The sequence below is a fragment of the Mya arenaria genome, chromosome 10 (assembly GCF_026914265.1).
Source record: "Mya arenaria isolate MELC-2E11 chromosome 10, ASM2691426v1".
Lineage (NCBI taxonomy): Eukaryota > Metazoa > Mollusca > Bivalvia > Myida > Myidae > Mya > Mya arenaria.
The window spans coordinates 40079614-40103571 of NC_069131.1; the positions used below are offsets into that span (position 1 = coordinate 40079614).

Here is a 23958-nt window from a genome sequence, read left to right on the forward strand (position 1 = left end):
TGTTTTTTTACGGACAAAAGATCATTATATTGCCAGTTTTGTCCAGTACATTGTTCTGTATTTGTATGCAATCAAATAAAGGCTTTAAACAACCTTAACCTGTTTAGAGCCTGTACGACAAAAGCAATTCATATAAGTAGTATCAGAGTAAGAAGTCCTGGTGACCAATCTGTTATAAAATCTAACTTTAAGCGGACGCTTAAACTTGTAAAAGTGTGTAAACAATAATTTTCTAGTTATATTACTATTATCATATCCGATGATAATGTTTGTCTGATACATTGTACGAGACAGTCAATATATACACTTGGTCATACTTGTTATCGGTTTGTATGTAAATTTTCGCTTGCGCTTTTTTGCAATTAAATGGAAATCCTATGTCAAGTAATTAGTTACTAAGAGCCCTAATCTCCACGTTGGACAACAACAGCCATAACCAAAAAATAAGCCTCTCTATTTGGACGCGCAAGATAATTATATAAGTTTTGCGTTGTTATAAACGTTTCGTGTCTTACTAGTAAGGGATTAATGTCACGGCTGCTTTGAACTGTCAAAAGCAGCATAACATATAATAGTATAAGGGTAAGCCAAATAATAAATCGTCTACTAGTCTATATCGATAAAGCGTTATAGGTTAAAAGCAACATATGTGTATTGCAAATAACAATATCACGTAGCCAACTTTCATTTCGTCTTAATGTATAACTCACCGTTATGCCTCATCCATACAAGTTTACTTTTGAAAGATAGAACAGATGTCAACTAAGTTCCCGGATGGAAATGATATTCCTAAATTCCACTCAATTAATGGGCTATTGTTGAAGACGACGCGAAATTCTCCAGATACATGATTTGTTGATTGCCACTGAGTTTTAAAGTCTGGTGAGAAAACACACCTTGTATATTGTGTTTGAATGTGTCAAACAATGCGGTATTCATGTCATTGTCAAACTGCTTTTATTCCATAGTATAGATCAAGGACTCCCGAAAATTTGAGATAAACAGTAAATGCATACCATATATTTCTTTGCGCACAACCACGTTACAACTACAAAGATTAAACTAATCAAGTAAACTGAATTAAAGTGCATAGATTTTGCATAGCTTTGAACAATTACATACATAAACACATTCCATTTATCTGAATGTGACAAAAGTTGTAGACGTTTCGAAGTTAAATTGTTCCAAATAAAATTATCAATTTATTGTATTTCGATTAAGCAACCTTTTGTGTGTTTTATTTTAAGAATTATAACTGTTTTTGACAGTACTGCAACAGAAATATAAAAATCTCATTGAGAAAAAAATCTAGACGGAAGGAGTCTTAATGATTGTCGTTTCAGTGTAACCGTCGTAGAACAGTCAGAGAAAAATATGAGACCAATGGTACATAAACCATACTAGATTCCAAACTCACACTTCTTTAAACATTTAGCAATAGGGCCACAATTAATCTGTACGCCGCATCGGATATCTAGTGGATGCTTTTAAAGTCATACATGCATTAAGTTGATGTTTCATTCGATCTACTGTGTTGATGTTTTGTTTGAACCGGCGTGATCGAATCGGGTACTAGACTAGATTTAAATAAAGCAAACTTTTTAATTATGTAGGATGAAGCCATGAACAAGTAGTTATTGTTATTGTTAGAAAATTAATAAGTATTCTTTTTCCGTAAAAGAGAAACCGCAAGACAAAGAGAAGAGGATGATCTGCTGAATTGTTCACGATGATTTCTTTTCATATTTAAACACATGCCCTCTTTTCGATAATACATAACATGATTCAACATTCAACCTCTCCAGTATAATAACAAACAAAGTTTTTCATGTAATCTTCTTTCATATGATTGGTTAGAAAAAGCTTACCGTGACCGGCGTTGGCACTTGGTACTGATATCAGGACGATTTTTAAGCTACGCTAAAAGCATATCGTTTTAACGGAATAAACAACGTTTTACCAGGAGTTTATATGAAGTACGTACGTTTTTGTACATTACCAAATAAAGGCTTTGAAACTCCCTACCTCCTTCGAACCGTTAACACAAAAACATTTCGTATTGGCATAGTTTAGTCGTCCTCGTAACAGAAATTGGGTTCAAATCAGTTAAGCTCAACAATTGCACCGACACTTCAACATTTAATAAAGTGTTATATGAAATCTTTATTACTATTGGGTTTCTCGTTGCATCTTGTTACTGCTATACATTGAGACAGTTAACAGAAAGATGATATAGAAGATATATTCAGACTGGTTGTTTTCGTGCATATACATTGGATCTGCTATGATGTGCAATTAAATGGGAATCCTATGTCAAGCAAAATGCCGCAATCTCTTCGAAGGAAAACAACAGCAATCACCGATAAAGCAGCCTCTCGATATTGACGAACAAGATAATAAAATATGCAGCAAAGCAGAACAAACAGCGCTAGCAGACATCTAACTCTCGTTGTCATGCAAACACATTAAAGTGAAATGTTAATCAGATTTGAAATAAAAGGCCTGTGAAGAAATACGCATTCATTTTAGCGTTAACATTTACATGCGAAAATTGATATGCATGTTGTGAACAGAATCTTTCGTTTCACTCCAAGTGTCGATAGCTATAGGCTTGTTTTTATATCGTTTTATATTCATTTTTTTTCAAAAATAGAAATCATTTTATCTTTCGAATGAAACATAAAACTGTTCGCCAAGTAATCAATAACATGGATTTAGCTCAAAAACAAATTATATACACGGACAGAATTCAACGCAGGTATTATACCTTCAATCTCCGTAATAGTAGCTTTTGAAATGTCATCCGCCAAATTGCACGGAGGTCGTACGGAAGTCTTTGAATCTTGCGAGTATCGTACGGATTTTTGAACTCGAAGAGGAATCGTTAAAAATGTTTCGCCGCGTTCCCGAGTCTTTTTCACCGTTGAGCTCGTACGGATATCGCACAATGTCAATGCAAATTTTGAACACCGAGCTTGAAGATGCTCGCACGACTGTTGTATGAGTGTCACGACGTACGACGTCCGTACGATAATAAGGACACCGGGTTGGGCAATGTCCGCAAGTACGGACTCTGTACAACATCATTGAGAATCAAATGTGATATTAAACTAAGCACATTGGGAAATCCGCTCGACTTGTCTGCGGCTGTAGGCTTGTGACCAGAATCTACGATTGTTTGGAGACCGTACGAATTTCAAAATTGGTGCAATCGTACGATTTTAGTAACCATACGTACATCGTACGGATATGTGACCGAGGCATTGGGCGTATTTTGGTCTTGGCTTCTAGAGTATTTTAATAACTAGTTATTATGCGTATAACCCATCTACCATGTTCAATCCCGTTTGCGGCAACACAACGGGTTTTTTTCTATCTGCAATTGTTATGAAAATCTAATATTTTTGCTTTTCTTTATTAATGTTACCACCCCTCTTCAGAGATCTCCTGATTGAAATTTTCGTAGACAGATTAAAACGCCACATTGACCTATCTATTTATAGACCGGGACAGTTTATTTTATGACGTCATATTAACGCTGGAAGAATAACTTCATACACGCCGTATTGACTTGTCTATGTATAGACCGGACACAGCATATCAAATGACGTCATTAAAACTAATTGTGAGAACATTTATTTGATAATAAGTCAATACAAAGTTCAATTTATGAAGAAATAAAGTTAGTTACTTTTCTTAAGGACTTCTGATAAAAGACAATTGATTTCATTGTTTTCAACTAAGGTATTTCACAGACAATAAACAAGTTATAAAGGAAAGTGCTTTGTTCCGCTTAAAACCAAATTGCAATTATTAACAGCACAGATATTCAAATCAATATCAAGTTGTTTATTTGTGTAGCAAGGCGAACATCATCGCTGTCATATATTGCTGAAACACAAAACCGTTAGATACTGGCATGTATTATTCAGAGTTGTGACTGCGTGTATATGGTCGCTTGACTTTATGTGCATTAAACTGAATTCCTATGTCAAAACAATTAGTTTCCAAATGACACAATCTCCACAGAAGAAAACAAGACATCATAAATATATCAACTTCTGTTTTTTTTACGTGAATGATGATAAACTGTTCAACCAAGGAGAACAATCATCGTTAGAAAACGTATATCCCTCGTTGTCGTGCAAACAATTAGAGTGAAAATGTAATTAAGCTTTTAACGAAAATGTATGATAGCACACTCTCTACTGCTTTAAGACATAACATGTTCCTCTCCAATTCATTAAGCAGTGCATATACATCCTCTCTCCTCACTGTAGCAATACATATACAACATACATTGTCATTGTACACGCATCCTCTTTCTTCCTTAAATGAGTGCCCATGCATAACCTACCCTACTTTTAGCAGTGGACAGGTACCGCCTCTCTCTCTTAAGCAGTCCACATACATTCTCATCCTTCCTTTAAGCAGTGCACAAACATCACCCCTCTTCCTGTAAGCAATGCGCATACATTCTCGTTCTTCCTTTAAGCAGTGCATGAATATCGCCCCTCTTCCTTTTAAGCCTTGCACATACATACTCCATCTTGGATTGAGAAGTGGACAAATAAACTCTCCCTTCTTTATGCAGTGCACATACATCGTCTTTTTCACTTAATGCAGCGCTCTAACAAACCTCCTTCTTCTTTTAAGCAGTACATACACTTCATATGTCTTCCTTTAAGCAGACTATTTCAATTTCACTATAAAGTCCAACTGCAAAGAAAACATATTTTTCGAATTGCATTTCCGTGTTTAAATAAATATTGCATTTCCTTCAACAATTGCAGTTATACAAAACATTTATTTACTCCAAATGCCAATAGCTCCAGGTAATTGTTCTGTTTCAAAGTAGATAAATTAAATGAACTGCAATTATACGTTCTTTTGAAACGGAAAAATGTTGTTGATTTTACAATATATCGGCTAAATGATGTCATATCTCTGTTTCTTTTATATGATGAACTTGACAGTTTACACCCCGGATCCGCAGGTGCATATAGTTTACGTTTCTTTTATGAGGACATGTTGTAAAAAGTAATTATAATGTATGTTTTCGAGATAAAACGGTGATATTCATTTGCATCTGGAAAAGGCTTAATGAAGGTTTCAGTCATGCATTGTTTGCTATATATTCAAACTGCAAAACAAGCGGAAATCAACAATTAAAACTAACTATTCTTTGTTTTAAATGAAAAGTGTACCATGTCAATACACCAATATAAACATTAAAAAACAATTATTACGTTTAGGGTTGTGAATAAACTGATGAAAATTGTAATAATCACGTAGAAAAAAAGTAAGCAGTAGCACTATCAAAGTTGATACAATTATTCCTGTGATTTATATTGGGCCTAAATTTATTTAATCTAAGTATATGATTTGTTTGTGCTTAAAGTTGCCTTTAAAGCATGTCGTACATAGTCACAAATATAAGGTTGTAAGGAATAGCGACTGTTGATGTTCAGAAATATCCTTCTACTAGGCTCTATTTGCAATTAAATTGGCATAAATATATTAGTTCTTAAATGCAATAAATTCCTTAAAAGAAATAATAAAGAAGGCTAATGCCCGATTTCAAAACAACAAATTTAATGCTTTCCAATCAGTCAATTTATAGCTCGATCGGGAAACAACGGGATTCCCCTCAAATGTTTTCCTATTGGGATTATTTTGTCCATGTATTGCCCGATCGAGAAACAGAAAGTTCGTTTTAGAACTATGTCATGTTTATAAAAAGTTAAGTTTGAGGGAGTTTAATGAGGGTGTTGTATTGTAGTTGTAGTTCATACGTTTCTCAGCGGAATTTCCAACAAAGTTGCCATTAACTTGCAACTCTATATGTCGATCCCGAAAAACAGTGATTAGGCAGAATGCTACCTACCGGAGAAATTTTAATTATTAAACAAACTGCCAGAGCACAGTAGAGAAATGCCAGTATTCCTCCTGCTTGATTAATGGTCAGCAAGTTCAATTTGTCAGATGTAGACACTTAATGTAAAGGTGCTAAGTCGCTGTGCCTGTGCAGCACAGCTGGTTCACAATAAATTACTACTGATATTCCACATTTCGGATTGTTTTTAAACAAAGTATTTTATCGAAAAGGGTAAAACTTATTTCGAATGTTCAATCATAAATTTATCTTTTACTTGGCAATTATCCTCACTTAATTTTGAGTTAATTGTACGAACTGCGTTAATTTTGCCAATGATAGTGTCAAAGTAAAAACGTAACGCAATTTTTGTACGCAAGTGGGCTCAGTAGGTTTTAAGTATTTAAGGTTGAATTGCACAATTAAAGGTTTACCTGATATGCATCTACTGAAGATTATGTTGCGGTAAAGCGACATTCATATTTTTCATTATGCTAATGAAAGTAGGCTAAATTTAAATTTAACAACAAATTAATTGATGCGGTCAAATCCAACTGAATGTTTAATGTAAACAAGAACAGTATCATATAATTTATTAAAAAATTAGCATAAATACATAATCGTATTCCTTTGAAATAAAACATATATACGAAGGATGCGAAATGCCAGTTAATGGAATATTTACATTCTCTTTTTTATAAATCGTTTTCGAGAACATTTCGCCTTCAGTATTAGTTACTAAACTTGCTTGCAAGAGCAAGTGAATCACTTAGCCTTTCAAGGGAATATTTTAAATTGTTTAAGTAAAACGTACCGTTTTGAAGGCAATTTTTGTACGCTAGTGGGCTCAGGCGGTTTAAAGTATTTAAGGTTGAAATACACAATTAAAGGTTTACCTTATTGCACCAACTGAAGTTTTTGTTGCGGTCAATCGGTATTTTCTTTCGTGCGCATTATGCAATTACGCTTTATATAACTTAAACAACGAACTAATTGATGATGTTAAATCCAACTGCCTAAATGTTCAATGAGAACAAGAACAGTACCATTTACGTAACTTATTCAAAAATAAGCATAAATACATAATTATATGCCTTTATAATGAAACAGATATACAAAGGATGCAAAATTCCAGTCCATTCAATGATAACTATGTAGCAGGATAGGAGTTCCTCAAGTTGTTTCACACCATATCTTAACGAACTCTGAAATAAAGAAATCTTTAATAACAAACATATTTTCTTGACCAAATTATATCAAACTAGTTCATGAATGCATAATATTAGTGGAGTATCATAGACAATGAAAAGTTAAAGCTTGCCTTCCTAATACTTTATTTGGCAAATGGTTTACTTTGAAACTGCTCCGCCATGTATCCGATGTAATAATCATGGTAATTTGTAAAACATTGGGATGAAATTGAAACTGTTGACTTCATGCAGCATAATAAAACTGACAAATGTTCCTCATCATAAAACCTTCACTCCAAAATCTTTATTGTTGATTTTGTCGTCCACATGGACATCAGTTTTTTTTTAACATAATAACATAGCTCAACAACTTTACAACAACTCAGATTGATTTGTCGTAACCATCAACATCAGCTTGTTCATTAAAATAAATGCGATTAAAATCGCTACTCTAAAACATACACAGTTCATTGGCCATTTAGCTTATTTGATCAAAATGGCTCAACTTTAAATATCAACTCCAATGCTGTCACAGTTGATTGCCACGCTCCCGTCGACAACGAAATGTTTCATTCTGATGCCCTCACCTAAAACATTTACTCTAATACCTTCATAGTCGATTTTCATTACAATGACATAACATAAAACCTTTACTCCAATACTTTCATAGTCGATTTTCATCACAATGACATAACATAAATCTTTACTCCAATACCTTCATAGTCGATTTTCATCACAATGACCTAACATAAATCTTTACTCTAATACCTTCATAGTCGATTTTCATCACAATGACATAACATAAATCTTTACTCCAATACCTTCATAGTCGATTTTCATCACAATGACATAACATAAATCTTTACTCCAATACCTTCATAGTCGATTTTCATCACAATGACATAACATAAACCTTTACTCCAATACCTTCATAGTCGATTTTCATCACAATGACATAACATAAAACCTTGACTCCAATACCTTCATAATTGATTTTGCCATCCTCATCGACATCAGTTTGTTTCATCATATCGTCCAGCTCCTTGTCCGTCAATGCTTCACCTAACTTCTTCATTGCAATTCTGAAATTGCAGTATTCGTTTGATTGTTGGTATCTTTATTTAAATCGCTTTAATGACGCGACTAAATTCTTAGAGTGTATTGCTATATTGCGGACAGTTGGATTATACAGACTATCTTGATGAACATAAAACAACGACCATCTTGGTTTGTATTTTACATCTATATTCATCGAAACAATCGAAACAAACATTTTCATACATTCCCATTTCAGTTCCGATTTTTTTTTCAAAAACATTCCCAATCGATGATTGTAATCTTAAAGGAATGGTTTTAATATCTCAATGTTAAATATTTCATTACGGTAGGTAATTTATTAACTTGAAGGAAAAATAAACAAAATATATTTTTCAACTCATTCCAATTCTAGTTTCAAGAGAAATCACCTTAATTCCTTCTCGTCTATGTATCCATTTCCATCCTTATCAAACGTCCGGAATGCTGAGCGTACGGTGTCTTGGTTGTTTGTGAAATTTGCTTCATCTGAGGCAAGAGGAATAATGACATTTCTCGTCTGTTCCAGTCCCATAATAATTATACTTGCAAATAGTACATTGTTCTCGCAGATGAATTGAGGCCTTACAGTTCAATATATCAAATACACGGTTCATTTCATATGCCTTTATAAATGCTTAAAGTTGTTTAGCAAGAATATTGCTTTATCACGTTTAAACATAATCACGGTGTTTAGCGCATCATAAAAATTTGCAACGGGCGGGAGACGGAATCCATGTCTAGGATATGCAATAATGCATGAGCACATTTGGAAAAAAATAAGTTAGATATCGTTTATAGTATACAGTAGAAACAGTAACTGTTTTTTTATATTGAATAAAAAGAAATACAAAAGAGATTGTACTATATACTCAGTTTAGTCATCTCTGCTTGCATAAATTTGTAAAATTCTTGAAACTCCATCCTGCCATTTTCTGAAAAATTAATCAAAGTGTCATATTTGATAGAACAATTTAGTCAGAAATATAATGGAAAATTCTAAATAATATCTCGGTATCAAAGATAAAAAGCCTTAACAGTGATGCATTAACCATTTAATACAATTGTCATGAACCGTTTAAATAACACATACAATTGTCAATGAACCGTTCAAATAACACCGAGACAGTTATTTTTCCATTATAATTATTCATCCAGTATCTATATATTAATTTGAATTTCCATTCATTGTATTTTCACGAGGCCTATAATTTCACGAACAATATTAAACATTACACAATAAAGAACAATATTTTATTCAGCTGACAAAAACTTAAAATACGAGAAATGGTTAATCATGACTATCTTTTTTTTTCAATTTTCTTAAACCGTATCAAAACACAATATTAAACAATCAATACCAAAGAAGAACTGTGTGTTTAATTTGTTTCTGTTAAACTTGACTTAAGATCGTCCGATAAAAAGTGGGGCCTTCACTTAAATATGTCCCGGTAAACAAAGCTAAACATAACTTTGGTTCGTCCTGTATAATTATAAAACAAATGTATTTGAAGACAAAAACTGCTAATTTAAGAATCAATTCGTTTGTTTTGTTGCTTCTAAGTTTCCATTTCTATGACAAATGCACTGCATGATGGATAAACAAAATGTTCTTAAGTGACATAAGCGAAAAGCAGTTAAACCGATTTCTTATGTTAATCTAAAAGGAATAGCTGTTCCACGTTCTACTTCAATTTTTTAAGACTAAAGTAGAAGATGCAGAAAAAGACTTTACTAATTAAATGAAACTGCCAGCAAGGAGTTGTAAGTAAGTGACCTCTCTGATATATTGATTTCTTTATGGATGTATAATATACGCGCTCGAGGAAATTATGCGCAGATGCCTGTTTCCAATAATGATAGTGTCAATAGCGAACTACTTCTATCTTCCTCTTTATCTAATGTTATTTTAAACTTTTTTTCCCTTTCACACCTCGAATGAATGTAGTTAACATTTAATTATTGTCAACGACACACGCGCTACTTAGGATTTTTAATCAAATAATGGGGATTCTTATACACACATGGGATATTACACCGCCTATGGGAACGGTGTTTCTTTAACTTAAAACCTATTGATACTTGAGCTACCCTTTTTTAATTTCAGAAAATTAACATATATTTACATTTTCATAGGTAGGGAAAGCTTTGGTTAACCTAAAATGTATTAAGCAATTGCAATATAGCGTATATTATGTCTAAAAAATAATGATGAAGTGCGAGTTAAGTTTTATACCGTTTGTGTCCAAGGCACTCATGGCATCAGTTATCCCTTGTTCTGTAGGTGACATTCCCAGGAACCTCATCGCCTTGCCCAGCTCCTGCACTGATATGGAACGGTCATTGTTTGTGTCAAACAGTCGGAACAACTCACGTATTTCTGCAAACAGTATGTGCCAATGTTAGCATTCAATGAACAACAATATTGTTCAGAATACAGTTGAGTGGTGTTAAAATATTTCTGGATGACACTGTATTTAAGTAATGATACTTTATTGAAATATAAATAAGTAAACGGCGATACCTAAAATGTCTTATTAAAGTGACACTCTTATTCAAAATCAAAACATACACATAAATAACAAACATAAATTTTGAGTGATACACCTTCAACTATTTTCTAAATAATGCATTTAAAATGGAAAATTAATTACTGATAACAAAATTGTAACCATGTATTTAATAGTTGAAAACGCAAAAATATTAAATGATTGGTGAATGCTAAAAGGTTTATTGTGGTCTACTATAGTCCCATAAGGTAGAAATACCGTGTTTTATGCTCGTTTCTTTAAAATTAAACTCGGTATCCTTCATAAGAACCATTATTTTGGACATTTATTCATCCTTTTTGAATATTTAAACTATATTATTAATTGTGGTTAATCTTTTTTGGGAATAAGAGTGCATCTTTAAAAGAACGTATGGTATGCTGTTTAACTACATTTACAGAACATTGCAGTCATAAAAAACACAGTGCTCTGAAGATGATGGTATCTTTAAATATGTGCAATTGGAAATAGATATGCTGTTTGTGAAGCCAGGTGTAAAACGTTTGTAAATACTTTGGTATGGTCAAGTTAGCCAAAGCGTTTTATGATATTTGTCAAATACTTACCATCAACCAATGAAATCATTTAAAGGAGCAAGCTACTTTATTTAACCGGTCGACAACTTATCATTTCCTATTACCAGTTGAGTTATAATAACTCCAGTTGAACTGTCACTTTAATTTCAAAATTTATCGTTGGATATTCTCAATGTGATTTGGAATTGCAGTCACTTATAACTGATGTCCCTTTATGTATTTTACACTTGAAGATGTGATTAAACAACCTGTTACATCAAGCCAGAATGCAGCCTATTGCTTTGACACAGTCGGACTTGATAACACTTTATAGCAACATACAAGGTGTATTTAGTTAGCAGCTCTAAATGATATATTATGATAACAAAAATTAACCTTATGCATGAATCTTTCTCAAAAATATTGCAATATCATAATATGCATGTGTCTTTCAAGACGGTACATTTTGTACAGACAAAATTGTTTTTGAAGTTTTGATTCATTCAATTAATATTCAATTTGTAAGTGAAAAACAAAAAAAAACAAAAAACATAAACTATCATTTGTTAGCCAAATAGTACACTCTACTAAAACTGTATGATTGTAATATCATTATTTTCTATTCAAACAGCAATACAGTTCCTTAAAGCGTTTGCTCATGAAATACATCATTTATCATGAACATTAAATTCCCAGCAATATTACACAGCACAGAAAAACTGAGGAGGCAAAACAATTATAACGGTATGAGAAAACACATACATACCGAAATAATAACGGTATGAGAAAACACACGCATACCGAAATAATAACGGTATGAGAAAACACATGCATACCGAACTAATAACGGTATGAGAAAACACATGCATACCGAAACAATAACAGTATGAGAAAACACATGCATACCGAAATAATAACGGCATGAGAAAACACATGCATACCGAAACAATAACGGTATGAGAAAACAAATGCATACCGAAATAATAAAGGTATGAGAAAACACATGCATACGTAATAAATATAAGAACCAGTTCCTTTTATGTAGCAGCAAACTACATTTAAAAATGCACTCAAGTAGAAGGCTTGGGTGTATTTTTGAAATCATCTATTTAATTCATTAACTTAATAAGCAAATTAAAATATAGAACTGAAAAGAAACTGGGCAGTAAAAAACGGTCAAATCAAGAAAGAGACTACTACAACAACCACAACAAAATCAACACAACACATGACAAACTAATACAGGGTGTGTACAATTATCATTGATAAACTTGCCGGAATCAAAGTTCTTTTCCACATCGTGACTTGAGTATACGCTTGCTGCACGGTGAAATGTGTTGTTCGTTTTATAAGTACATAGTTAGTACATTTAATTGTAGAACTAGAACACGATGAAACTCAAAACACAATTGTCAATAAAATTACGCATATAAAAATATAATTATAACACATACTTTTAGGATCTTTATAATAATAACAGTTTATTTCCGTGTTTTTATAAAGATATATTAGTGAAATAAAAAAGATATTTTACTGTCTCAAACAGCAAAAAATATCACTTTGATATTTTCCACTGTATTAAAAAAAACAGCCAGCCTTAGTTCTAGATCAAACGGTTTTGACACGTATAAAACGATGTCATTTTTGAAAATTAGTTTTCATAGAGTGAACAAAGTTTGAATAGATTTGTTTTGTAAATGATGCTATATACATAGTCTAAACTAAGTGAAAGTGGTTTAAAAACATCATGCAGGATCAGTTTAAAGGACTGAACCTGTCAGAAAAAGCTCGATAGCTGTGATTTTTTTCTTGTGCCTTCGAATGTTCTCTTTTTTAAAATATATTTGTCGGTTAAATAAAAGCACAGTTAGATCCAATTCACTATTTACCTAATGTAAATACAGAATAATGTTTTTACCTTTATCCATCGTTGTTTCACCATCTTCTTGTTTTGGTTTCTTTTTGCTCGCCTGAAAGATAACAACATATTTCCAGCACAATAATAACTAGTTTTGCTAATGACCTAACAAATCAGTGTAAGCTTAACATTAACTGTTCATTATTTTAGGCATGGTGTACTGTTTCTGGTGTTGTTAATGCTGTTTGCATCGTCTTCCTTCTCACTCCGAATATTGTCAGTGGAGTTATATTAAAAGCTTATTTACAGAATTTTCCGACGAAAATCAATAAAGAACTTTGCTTTAAACGGTTTGACCAATTGTACAAACGTTTCTTCCACCCATGTATATCTCTTTTCGATGCAACATATTGAAAAAAAAAAGATTATAACTAATGGGCACACATTAAAAGATGCACGCTTAATCCCAAAAAAAAAATACACCTCAATTTATATTATTGCATAAAATGTGTGTTTTCGGTCCGTTATCGGGGGCGTTAAAACGCAAAATGCATTATTCAGTACATTCACGTGCCGTTAATGACGGGTTTTTTGTTTTACATAAGCGCTTTCATGGCTCGCATCATAACAAGGGCAGCTGAGCGACCTGGTTTCTTTCCGAAAGTGGGTCAACGATGTCAACTTTTGCACAAAAAACAAATTTCAGCATATATAGCTGTATACAAATATTAACAAATTAAATAAACCGCATCTAACATACATATTTTCTTCTGAGTTGTCTTTTCCTGGAAAGCTGATGTGTGTTTACTAGTTCTTTCTTCAGTTGTTTTGACTATTTGTTTGCTTTAAAAGCACTAAATTAAGTCTAAAACGTTCAACTCCTCCGAACTTTAGTTATTTCTGTCGATTTTATTCAGAACAAACGATCTATATGGACATGATTCCATTACGTCGTTTGCAATGAACAAAGAAATTTCAAATATTTTTTTCTCTGATGCTGAAGATGATATACATTTTATCAAGAACATGTTTACAAAATTTTCAGGCTTAAATTAGTTGTCAATACAAATAATGGTTAAAGTAGGACTACATATATATCGGTAATTAATCGATTATCCAATAGGTATTGTGTGTAAATAATCCCAGTAATCCAGTCAATTTCAAAAAAAAAACTTTTCAAACGAATGAACACTGCAAAAAATGGCGTCGAAACAAAATGCAACTGCCGAGTTATGTTGCGGCTCGAATCGAGCTTAAAGTAAAACTTTTTCAATGACATCACTTATGACATCACACAAGCACCTGTTCTGGAGGTTATTTTGAACTAACTGTTTTTGCATTTTTGTGACATTTAACAGCTTTTTTAACACAAAAGTTATCCATGGTGTATAATTTTATGCAATAATAGCGATAATGCTACGCACTCGGGCTGTAAACCATTTTGCGGGCTTTTGGAGATGGTAACGACCTCAAAAAGGTGTATTAACCCTATAGTATTATTTAAATTTACCGAAACTGATGAATAAATATCGAGCATAATGTTGCTATGAAGTTGATCAATGTAAATCTTTTATGAACACCAGTCATACGTTATCTGTGATATTTGTGCGTTTTCAGCTAATAGATTCACAGTTACAATCTTGTTATCAGGTGCTATTTTCCATTAATGCATTATTTAGTATAAAAATGAAAAGGGTAATCACTCAAAGTATATGTTTGTTATTCATGTGTATGTTTTGATTTAAACAGGAGTGTTACTTTAAGGGATTGACGACAGGTTTTCTACAATGTCAAAAAGGAAGGATATGTGCAAATACTTACTTCAAATCATTAGTAAACGCTACAGGAAAGTTTAAATAAATAGTTTGCCAACTGATATATAAGTTGAATGAGAAAGTGGTATTTCTCGAACTTTCTCGAACTTTTTTGTAAATCCCAAAGACAAACGTAAGCTTGTTCGTTTCAATGGAAATTACAGGGACATGTCCAGTAGCCAAAATTGAATTAATGACCACTATAAAGGCTCTTGGCTAATGTCCAACAGAGACTGAATGAAAGACAAAAACATCCAAACAACACAGACTGACCACACATGCACTAACGTGTCTGTATGATAACATTTCAGGTTACTGCCTTAGGTGGGTCAGCAAATCAGACAATCATCGATTCGTTAAACTAGTTTATGAGTCCTCAACCTCATACTTCAATTTAAGGTCATCTACGTTTAATTTTAAGTAATGTTAAATATTAGACTTTGTATTATAAGACCAGATCCTCGGTTAGAAAATATTTTGATATATTTTGCATTTATAGAAAACAAAAACAGCCACACTGGTCTATACATCTACTTGAACATGAAAACAGAAATATATACCCAAGTACACTGCTTCTACATATTATGTATGTGGTACACACAATTAGCTTGTTATTAATTAAAGGCACCAAACCAGAATTATTGTTCTATAGGATAAACCGGACTACTTACTGAAACCAGGATTGCCATGTTTAATGAGCTGTGTAAAATGCTAACGTTTGATCTCCATTACACGGAGATTACTGATACACATCATGTATCCCTTGGGAAATAAAACCGCGATGATCAATTGTGGGATTTGTTTTCCAATTACCACAAATGAAGATATGATTACAAAATTAAACAGTGAGATTGGCAAACCCGTATCATTCTCCCGGTTGTTATGGAGACATTTATCAAAATATCGAAATAAATTTATAAATGTTTACAATCTCTTTTATGTATCTATAGATCTCCAGCGCTTTGTCTACAGGCTAAATTAATGTATGTGTAACGCAGTAAAATACCGATTGGAAAAAATTGACCGGTGAAAATCAATTGACGATAGAATTACTGAATAACCAGCCCAATGTTCGAATTGAAACGTCATGAATGAGAATTTCCTAATTACAAAATGGTTATATCACATCACAGTTCAATTTTTTTCTACACATAAAAACATGCTTTAGTTATACGGCATGACCACCATTTAAATATAACATAATTGTGATTAATATCTTCGTAATCTCATGCGAAATATATATTGATATATTACAATTACTTGCAATAGGCCACAGAAAGGTGGTTCATTGGTTAGAAAATGTATTTCTTTTTCCAATAACGTAAATCAGTTCAATTGATATCTCACCTATAATGCAAAATGGCATGTTCAGTTTGACAGTCGATATAAATTTCGTTTCAACGCTCATCAGCTACCTATGTTTCACACATTGTATGTATAATTATGTAATTACTTACATATGTTTTATGTTATATGGATTTTGAACGGTGGCATTCAGGTGACGTACGTGTTATTTATTTTTATCTCGTTTAAACGACTTAGTAAATCGTCCAAATGACTAAGTATCTCGTTAGTAGTTAGTTAGTATCTCATTTAACCAATTTACGTATCTCGTTAAAACGAGGTGGTAATTCGTTAAAATGACTAAGTAGCTCGTTAAAACGAGGTACATATCCTGTAAAACAAGTTACGTATGTCGTTAAAACGATTAATGTATCTCTTTAAAACGACTTACGTATCTCGATAAAACAGAGTATTGGCTAATCAGAAATAAAAATATCACTCAAATTCGCGACATTGTTAACATGGCTATAGCAAGAGCTAATCGTATTACAAAATACTTTAAAGAAGGACTTATATTCTGATTGGCCAATTTTGTCGTTTTAATAAGTTACGTTAGTCGTTCGAACAATATAATAAGTCGTTTACTGTAGATAAGCTGTGTAGAAGGCCAGTATTCGAATTCGAAATATATACACTTTTACCTCAATAGTATGTGAAGCGTAAGTTTATTCGCTCATTAATTATGAATCTTGAAAAATATGCTTGATAGTTTTCAAGGGAATTATTAAAACCATGTATAATTAGCGCAACATAACTCAGATTTTATTTCATATCGATTTATGGCATATTATATAAACAAATTTTGATTCATTGTCAGTACATTTCAACTCGAGATCACCAAAAGTAAATATTTCACTCGTGTCGACACCTCTCGTGAAATATAGCTTTTGGACCTTAATCTATGAATATATCACTAACTTACACGGAAACAAACCATAAGCATATTTATAATTTCAAACAAATAAAAACAAACAAACATTGTAAATGGAAGAGGAAAAGGAAGTGAAAAAGACTACACCGTATTTTGCGCATCTGGTGGGGATCAAACATGTGAACGAACCTTAGCTCCAGATGTTCAATCGGTTAAATATTTGATCAGTTCACTCATTCATGTCAGTATAAAGCAGCACAGACGCTAATATCTTCAAACAAACCGTTTTTCCGCACCAAGCATTGAATGTTAAAGGTTTAATAAGAGTAGACCAACATTGAACTAATTCATATGTTAGTTCACATGTGTTTGGTTTTCGTCAAATAATAAAAAATATGGAGTCCTTTTACAGACGGATGCCACATTCGTAACTAGGATGCATGAAAATAAGCCATTTTTATGTATGTACTAATACACTTATTTTGGTCTATATTTTTGGAATATAAGAAATCATGAGCAGAAACACTAACCACGTGTTCTATCAGCTTAACATTGAGATGGGAGATAAAGGACACACACTTCACATGTCCTTAGTTCACTTTCAATATTATCAATAGTAATTCAATTCAATCATGGTAGTCTCAAAGAGGCATTCAGTATGTCTTGAACAAAGGCACAATGTAGACACAGTCCAGTGTAGACATAGTTAGATAGTAGGATTGATGTAAATGTTTGAAGATACCATTCAGAAAGTTCAGGCCATACGAATGTTGAATTGTCATTGCAAGGTGTAGAAATAAAACTAGATATATTATTTGCAAATGATATTTTCTGTTCATATGTAACAATATTTATTTTAGTAAAGCCGTATTGTTACGATCCATTTGATGTTATATAAATGTGTTGTATTTTGTCAGGCTTATCTTTAGTCGTGATCTTCATGACTATGCTTGCTTTCTATGCTGTTTTTTATGAGCGAAGATGGATCAAAGGAGCTTGGATTAACGACCAATAATATATAGAATAAAGCTTTATAAAATTATATGTGAACTTTGTGTTTAAAAATGTTGAAATGAATGTTTTATGTGGTAAATGAACGGTCAGAGAGACGTTAACCTGTTTTGTATTTTCTCATGGCTGACTCTGAGAAGGCAGTAACGCTAACATGTTTCAAACGACAAGCACGCGTTAATTGCAAGGACAACACACATTTTAATTCGGAGATTTATTTAAATTTAATTATTGCTTAATATCATTGACATATTAAAGAACCTCGTAAGTAAGTAAGTCTTTTTATTAGTGTGGCATGTGCTATTACAACAAATTACAGCATATTTAAGTAAGTAAGTAAGTAAGTCAACAAGTAAATAAGTAAGTAATTTAGCAAGTAAGTTTTTGATTATTGTGGCATGTGCAATTACAACAAATTACAGCATATTTAAGTAAGTAAGTAAGTAAGTCAACAAGTAAATAAGTAAGTAATTTAGTAAGTAAGTTTTTGATTATTGTGGCATGTGCAATTACAACAAATTACAGCATATTTACAAAAGGTTGCACCCGCACCGATGGGTCTTTAAGTAACCAAAGCTGAAAATATTTCGTACATATATTATTTTTTGGACATTAATGACGTTACGGGCGTGGAAAATAATTAGAAAGTATATTTTAATAATTGATCCCTAAGGATTTGACGCCATATTCAATTAATGTATATTTAACGCATTTTGATGCAGATCTCCGCCTCTGGCAATTAGGATTTGTATAACGAAAAATACTCATTTGATAAATAGTGTTTCATAAGACATTTGAATTAAATATAGAGTCCAGTTGCTCTTCTATGGAACAGAAAACATGCAGTGCATTCCGTTAAAGCACCAATAGATTTAAATTCAGCAATTGAACTATAGAGAACTTTGTCGAATAATGGCATCTTCAGGAAAAAAATCAAATTTATATTCAGTTAAATTCGTTTGCTTTGGTATAATAGCCAAATCAAAAGTGAAAGCAAAGTTATAAAATATGAAGAATAACACATGTATAAACATTAACGTCTTACAATTAAAACAAAAATCTCACCATTTTTTTTATTCAATCTACCTCGAATTTACTCAGGTTTAACTATGTCTACAATTATATTTTGTGTCGCTAACAAAACAAAAATATTGGTAATTCGTTTTAAATTTCAAGTTAGCTCACTAATGTCATCCGCTGCAATATTTACAGAGACGCTAATCCTTTTTGATATTGTCTCATTACTTAATTGTAATGTTATGCATAATTAAATTGCTGATTTAAAAAGGATATAGAATACCACATTGAAATAATTTATTAAGTGAATTCCCTTTAAAGCTGCACTCTTACAGATTGACCGTTTTGACAACTTTTTTTATTTTTTTGTATTGGAATGAGCCAATTTTAGATCTGAAAAGATCAGATCGCAGATTTTAATATTTCCGTTCGAAAATGTTACTAACGGTTTAAGAAAAATGCATAAAGCATCAATTTTGAACTTAAATATGAAAATCTGCGATCAGTGTTTTTGTCAGCAATCTTATATCACTGGTTTGCAGATATTTACGCAAAAATTGGCTCATTCAAGTCGAAAAATAAAAACAGTTGTAAAAACGATAAATTTGTGAGAGTGCATCTTTAATGTTCTAAATAGCGTTTGTTTAAAATAATTCGATACATAAGCGGAGTAAACGTTTTCAGATTTAAAATAAAATAAAACTAAATATTCAGAAGATAACATTTCAGACACCAACTTGAATATCATGCCAATTAAAACTAGACAGACTGCAACAAAGCAAACGTCTGAGGTACATCAAGCTGAATTTTATTAAACAGCAATACCATTTTTTTAATCAGTATTATGTTTTAATGTGTGTTTGGTACTTTTTATAGGTGAATCATAATGGTATGTACCTTTTTTTTAAATATTAAGTTGCCATATTCTTAATAATGATATTCAATTGGCTAGTATTGATCTTGTAGTTCGATAAATAAAACAAATAATATGTTTTAATAAAAACGTAATTCAATACTTTAAGTGGATGTTTTGTGTCCCATTACCTAATTGTAATGTAATTCAATACTTTAAGTGGATGTTTTGTGTCCCATTACCTAATTGTAATGTTATGAATAATTAAATTGCTGATTGAGAAAGGATAAAAAAACCTCAATGAAATAATTATTATTTTGAGCCGGTACAATTGGCCAGCAATTAAATAACAAATTTGATCTGACACTACACTCTCACATGACACTCCATGTAAACACCACTTTTAAGTTTGTTTTGTTTACTAGACTGTAGACGCCACAATGTTTTATAGATGGTTCATAACGGTTCGTTTAAGTAACATTCCAAGTTTTTGCTTATACTTGATCAATTATTATGCTGTATTATGCAAATTATTTCGAGATATCACAACCAAAATCAGTGCGATGCTTTAGATAAACTGTATTGAAATATAATAACTAAAAAAAGTTGGACGGAACAATATCTTAAATTAAAAACTGATTTCAAACAAGTAGGTGATGAATCAGTCACTAAGCATTATTGTCTTACAAAATACAGAATAACAATTTTAAATGACATGCTCTTACATACATAAATCGATTAAACGTGTATATTAATAAAAATAATAAATAATACTCTGCTCATTTATTTTAGTAGCAAACATATTCGGTTTTAAACAAATATGGGATTAGGACGTACTTGCCAAACAAAGCCTTCTGAGAATCAAGGTCAGTGTAATAGAGAATTTTTGGAGTGTTTGCAGTATTAATTGTATTTATTTATGTATTTGATGGATTTTTACAACATGATTTATTCACAGCTTGAAATACTTTGAAATAGTATATATTCTTTATTACGTTTTGTTATCGTTATTCCTGATGAGACAATAGAGTCCAAACCAGACGCAACGCTCAAGCACCAGGCGCACAACATTATTATTTTAAATACATCAAAAGTGCTTTGCAAGTATACTCATGGATCAATTTAAGCTTGATTTGTGTCTTAGAATATTTTGCAACGTTAGGTCATAAAATGTATGAAAATCACTCAAACCTGACAACACAAACATTTATATATGGCAAGACCAACACCGTCACACGGGTGTGTATATAACATAATATGAATGATTATTTTCAAGGATGAGATATCACTCTAAACAGTGTCACAATAGAAACCCATGTCACATATTATTTCTTGCATAGCATATTTCAATAACTGAACTTGACAGTTTGCGCCAATATTACAAGGACATTTCCCGCGGTGTACAAAATATTGCATCGAAAAGCAGTAATTCAGATATCAAGGACAATAACGGTGCGATAAAGTACCAGCTATGTTCAACTTAAAGGACTAATTTTGTCAGAAACCAGCATATACAAATGTGTTAGGAACTAGCATTTAAATAGTTATCAGACGTGTGACATTATTGTTGTCATTATAACTTCAGCAAAATAACTTTTTTTATCCCGATTGAATGTAAAGCAAGGCTTTTAATTGTTTGAAATCATTACTCCAACTGTTGACGTTAAGTATCCAATACATTATTAATATACGAATTTATTTTAAATAATAAATACAAGAATATGTATCCAATTGTGACCTGGCAAGTACGAACGTAAGTTGTATACTAAACATATCCTGTACACTTGTTTGTTCGTTTATTGCATCGCCTTTGAGCATGACCGACACACAATAATGACTTTCTTTGGCATTGTCGTCCGTGCAATTATCCGTGGCGACGGCATCACACTCTCGTTTCAGATCAAAAACCTGTGTTGTGTATTATGCTAACATGATTTTAATCAATGAACTATCTATAGCCCAAACGTTTATAAATACGTTTGTGTCTAATTGATTCCAGGCTAGTACGAACGTATGTTTTAAACTAAACAAAGCAATTTATCCTGTGTACTTGAAAAAATCGTTTATTGAGTCGCCTTCGAAGCATGGCCGACACACATTATTCTCGCATTGTAGTCCGTGTGGTCATTAATGGCGACGGCATCATACTTTCGTTTCAGGTTAATAACTTGTCGTGAATCATTCTATCATGATTTTGATCAATGCCATTTTTGTTCATAATGATTCAATTAAACCCTACTTATCGGCTAGTGGGTATGTCCCTGTAGGTTTCATTGTTTTATTAAAATATTAATACAAGAGTTGATATTGGAATTTCAAAATTTTAGGAAATTGACTAAAATATGTTGATGACTAATGACAAAAGATGTTGAATGAATACTAACGGCCTGGTTTTACAAACATACTTAAGTACTTAAGTCGGATAATAAATAAGCCACGTTTTTGAGGCAACCTGATTAGTTTGGTATTATTACTGTCTCGTTGGATTATATAATTTGCTGCGGTGAAATATTTGCTCGTCTTAGATTGTTCATCAAAATGGTCTATTTAAAGTTTTGGGTTATATTGTAATTATAATTATCAAATTACCATTATCAAAATAGATGTGTGTACAGGCCGAGTAAGTATATATCATGCTTTAAACGACAATTATTTGTTGTGTTAGATCATGCCACTTGAATACTTTCAATAAAAATCAATAGAAAATATTATCAATTAAAATCACAGGCTTTTTCCGTTATCACATTATCAATTTCGTAGTCACACATATCTTACTGTAAAGGATCTTTATCTACAAAGCAATAACTCTGCAGCTGCATATCAATAATGACGGTCTAGTTGCTTATATCCGGATGTACCGAACATACTTATTTTTCAAAGTGAAAAGTTCAATGCAAAATATATTGATATAATTTATATGTGAATAGAGCTCAAAAATAATTCTGGTTTATATTGTAATTACCAAAATGAATGTGTGAACAGGCCGAATTAGTATAAATCACGCGATTGCTTTTAACGACAATTTGTTTTTATGTTAGAACAAGTCTCTTGAATACTTTAAAAAAAATCACAAGCCTTTTCCGTTAACACATCATCAATTTACTAGATTTTTAATATTGTTGGAACAAAATGAAAACCTATACCTTACTTTTCTATTTAACACAAATACAATCCATTTTAGAGTTAAGTGTTAGACAAATCTTAGATTGTGGACCTTTTTAAGTGCAAGCAAATGTGATTGTGCTGAACTAATCAGACGGGTTCCAGACAGTAAACAACAAAAGTTATTATATTATGAATGTCTCAATACAATGCTGTCCAACCAATAATCATGAATTAATTAATTAGTGTTTATCATGAAAAGAAGTATGTATAATTTCCCGGTATCGGCTGAATGATATGAAATATCAACGATTCCTTTGGGAATAGCACTTGGACCGATGACCTTTCTTATACAACCATATCGAATATGCAATATAACATTTAAAATATCTCGTAGCATATAAATATCAACATGTTAATCTGTTCGATTATTTAAATTGATCTGGTGTTGAAGCTGCTAAAAATCACTATACTATTATTGCATTTATTTTTTATAAATTTTTGTCGATGTAAAAACTTTTCATTTGTAATATAAATGCTGATATACAGATTAGAATTGAACTTATGTTTATATGTGTAATGAGGTATCTTGATTTGAAAAATATTACATAAACCATATGCGTTAAAGCATATTCTTCAATTAATCTCTTTGTACTAAATGAACTACGTACAAGAAGCTCATTGAAGACTCCTTATGTTAAACTATGTGTTGATAAAGGCAAAAGAACAAGGCCTAAGATATACAAAAACTCGACAAGACAACAATCACACAATAAGTCATTCAATTAAAATTGCATTCATGGAATGGTCAGTGAAAATAGGAATTCACAGGGGATTCAACACGTTTTGGAGGTCTAAACCTCACATCAGTAACGGCATTTATAA

General features: G+C 32.0%; 1 protein-coding gene across 6 annotated transcripts in view; it reads right to left on the bottom strand.

Annotated features, from left to right (window-relative positions):
- Positions 1–6963: 6963 nt before the first annotated feature.
- Positions 6964–23958, bottom strand: part of LOC128204056 (calmodulin-A-like) — a 35123-nt gene continuing 18128 nt past the window's right edge. For 3 of the 6 annotated variants that reach the window (XM_052905391.1, XM_052905389.1, XM_052905390.1), the window contains exons 2-7: positions 13122–13173; positions 10376–10519; positions 9012–9074; positions 8532–8628; positions 8047–8147; positions 6964–7080 (exon numbers count right to left, since the gene is read on the bottom strand). In XM_052905391.1, the coding sequence (XP_052761351.1) occupies positions 7049–7080; positions 8047–8147; positions 8532–8628; positions 9012–9074; positions 10376–10519; positions 13122–13173 (489 nt within the window). In that variant the 3' untranslated portion in view covers positions 6964–7048. Of the gene's footprint in view, positions 7081–8046; positions 8148–8531; positions 8629–9011; positions 9075–10375; positions 10520–12478; positions 12524–13121; positions 13174–23958 lie in introns of all 6 variants that reach the window. The other 3 variants (XM_052905392.1, XM_052905388.1, XM_052905393.1) reach the window with 2 other exon arrangements.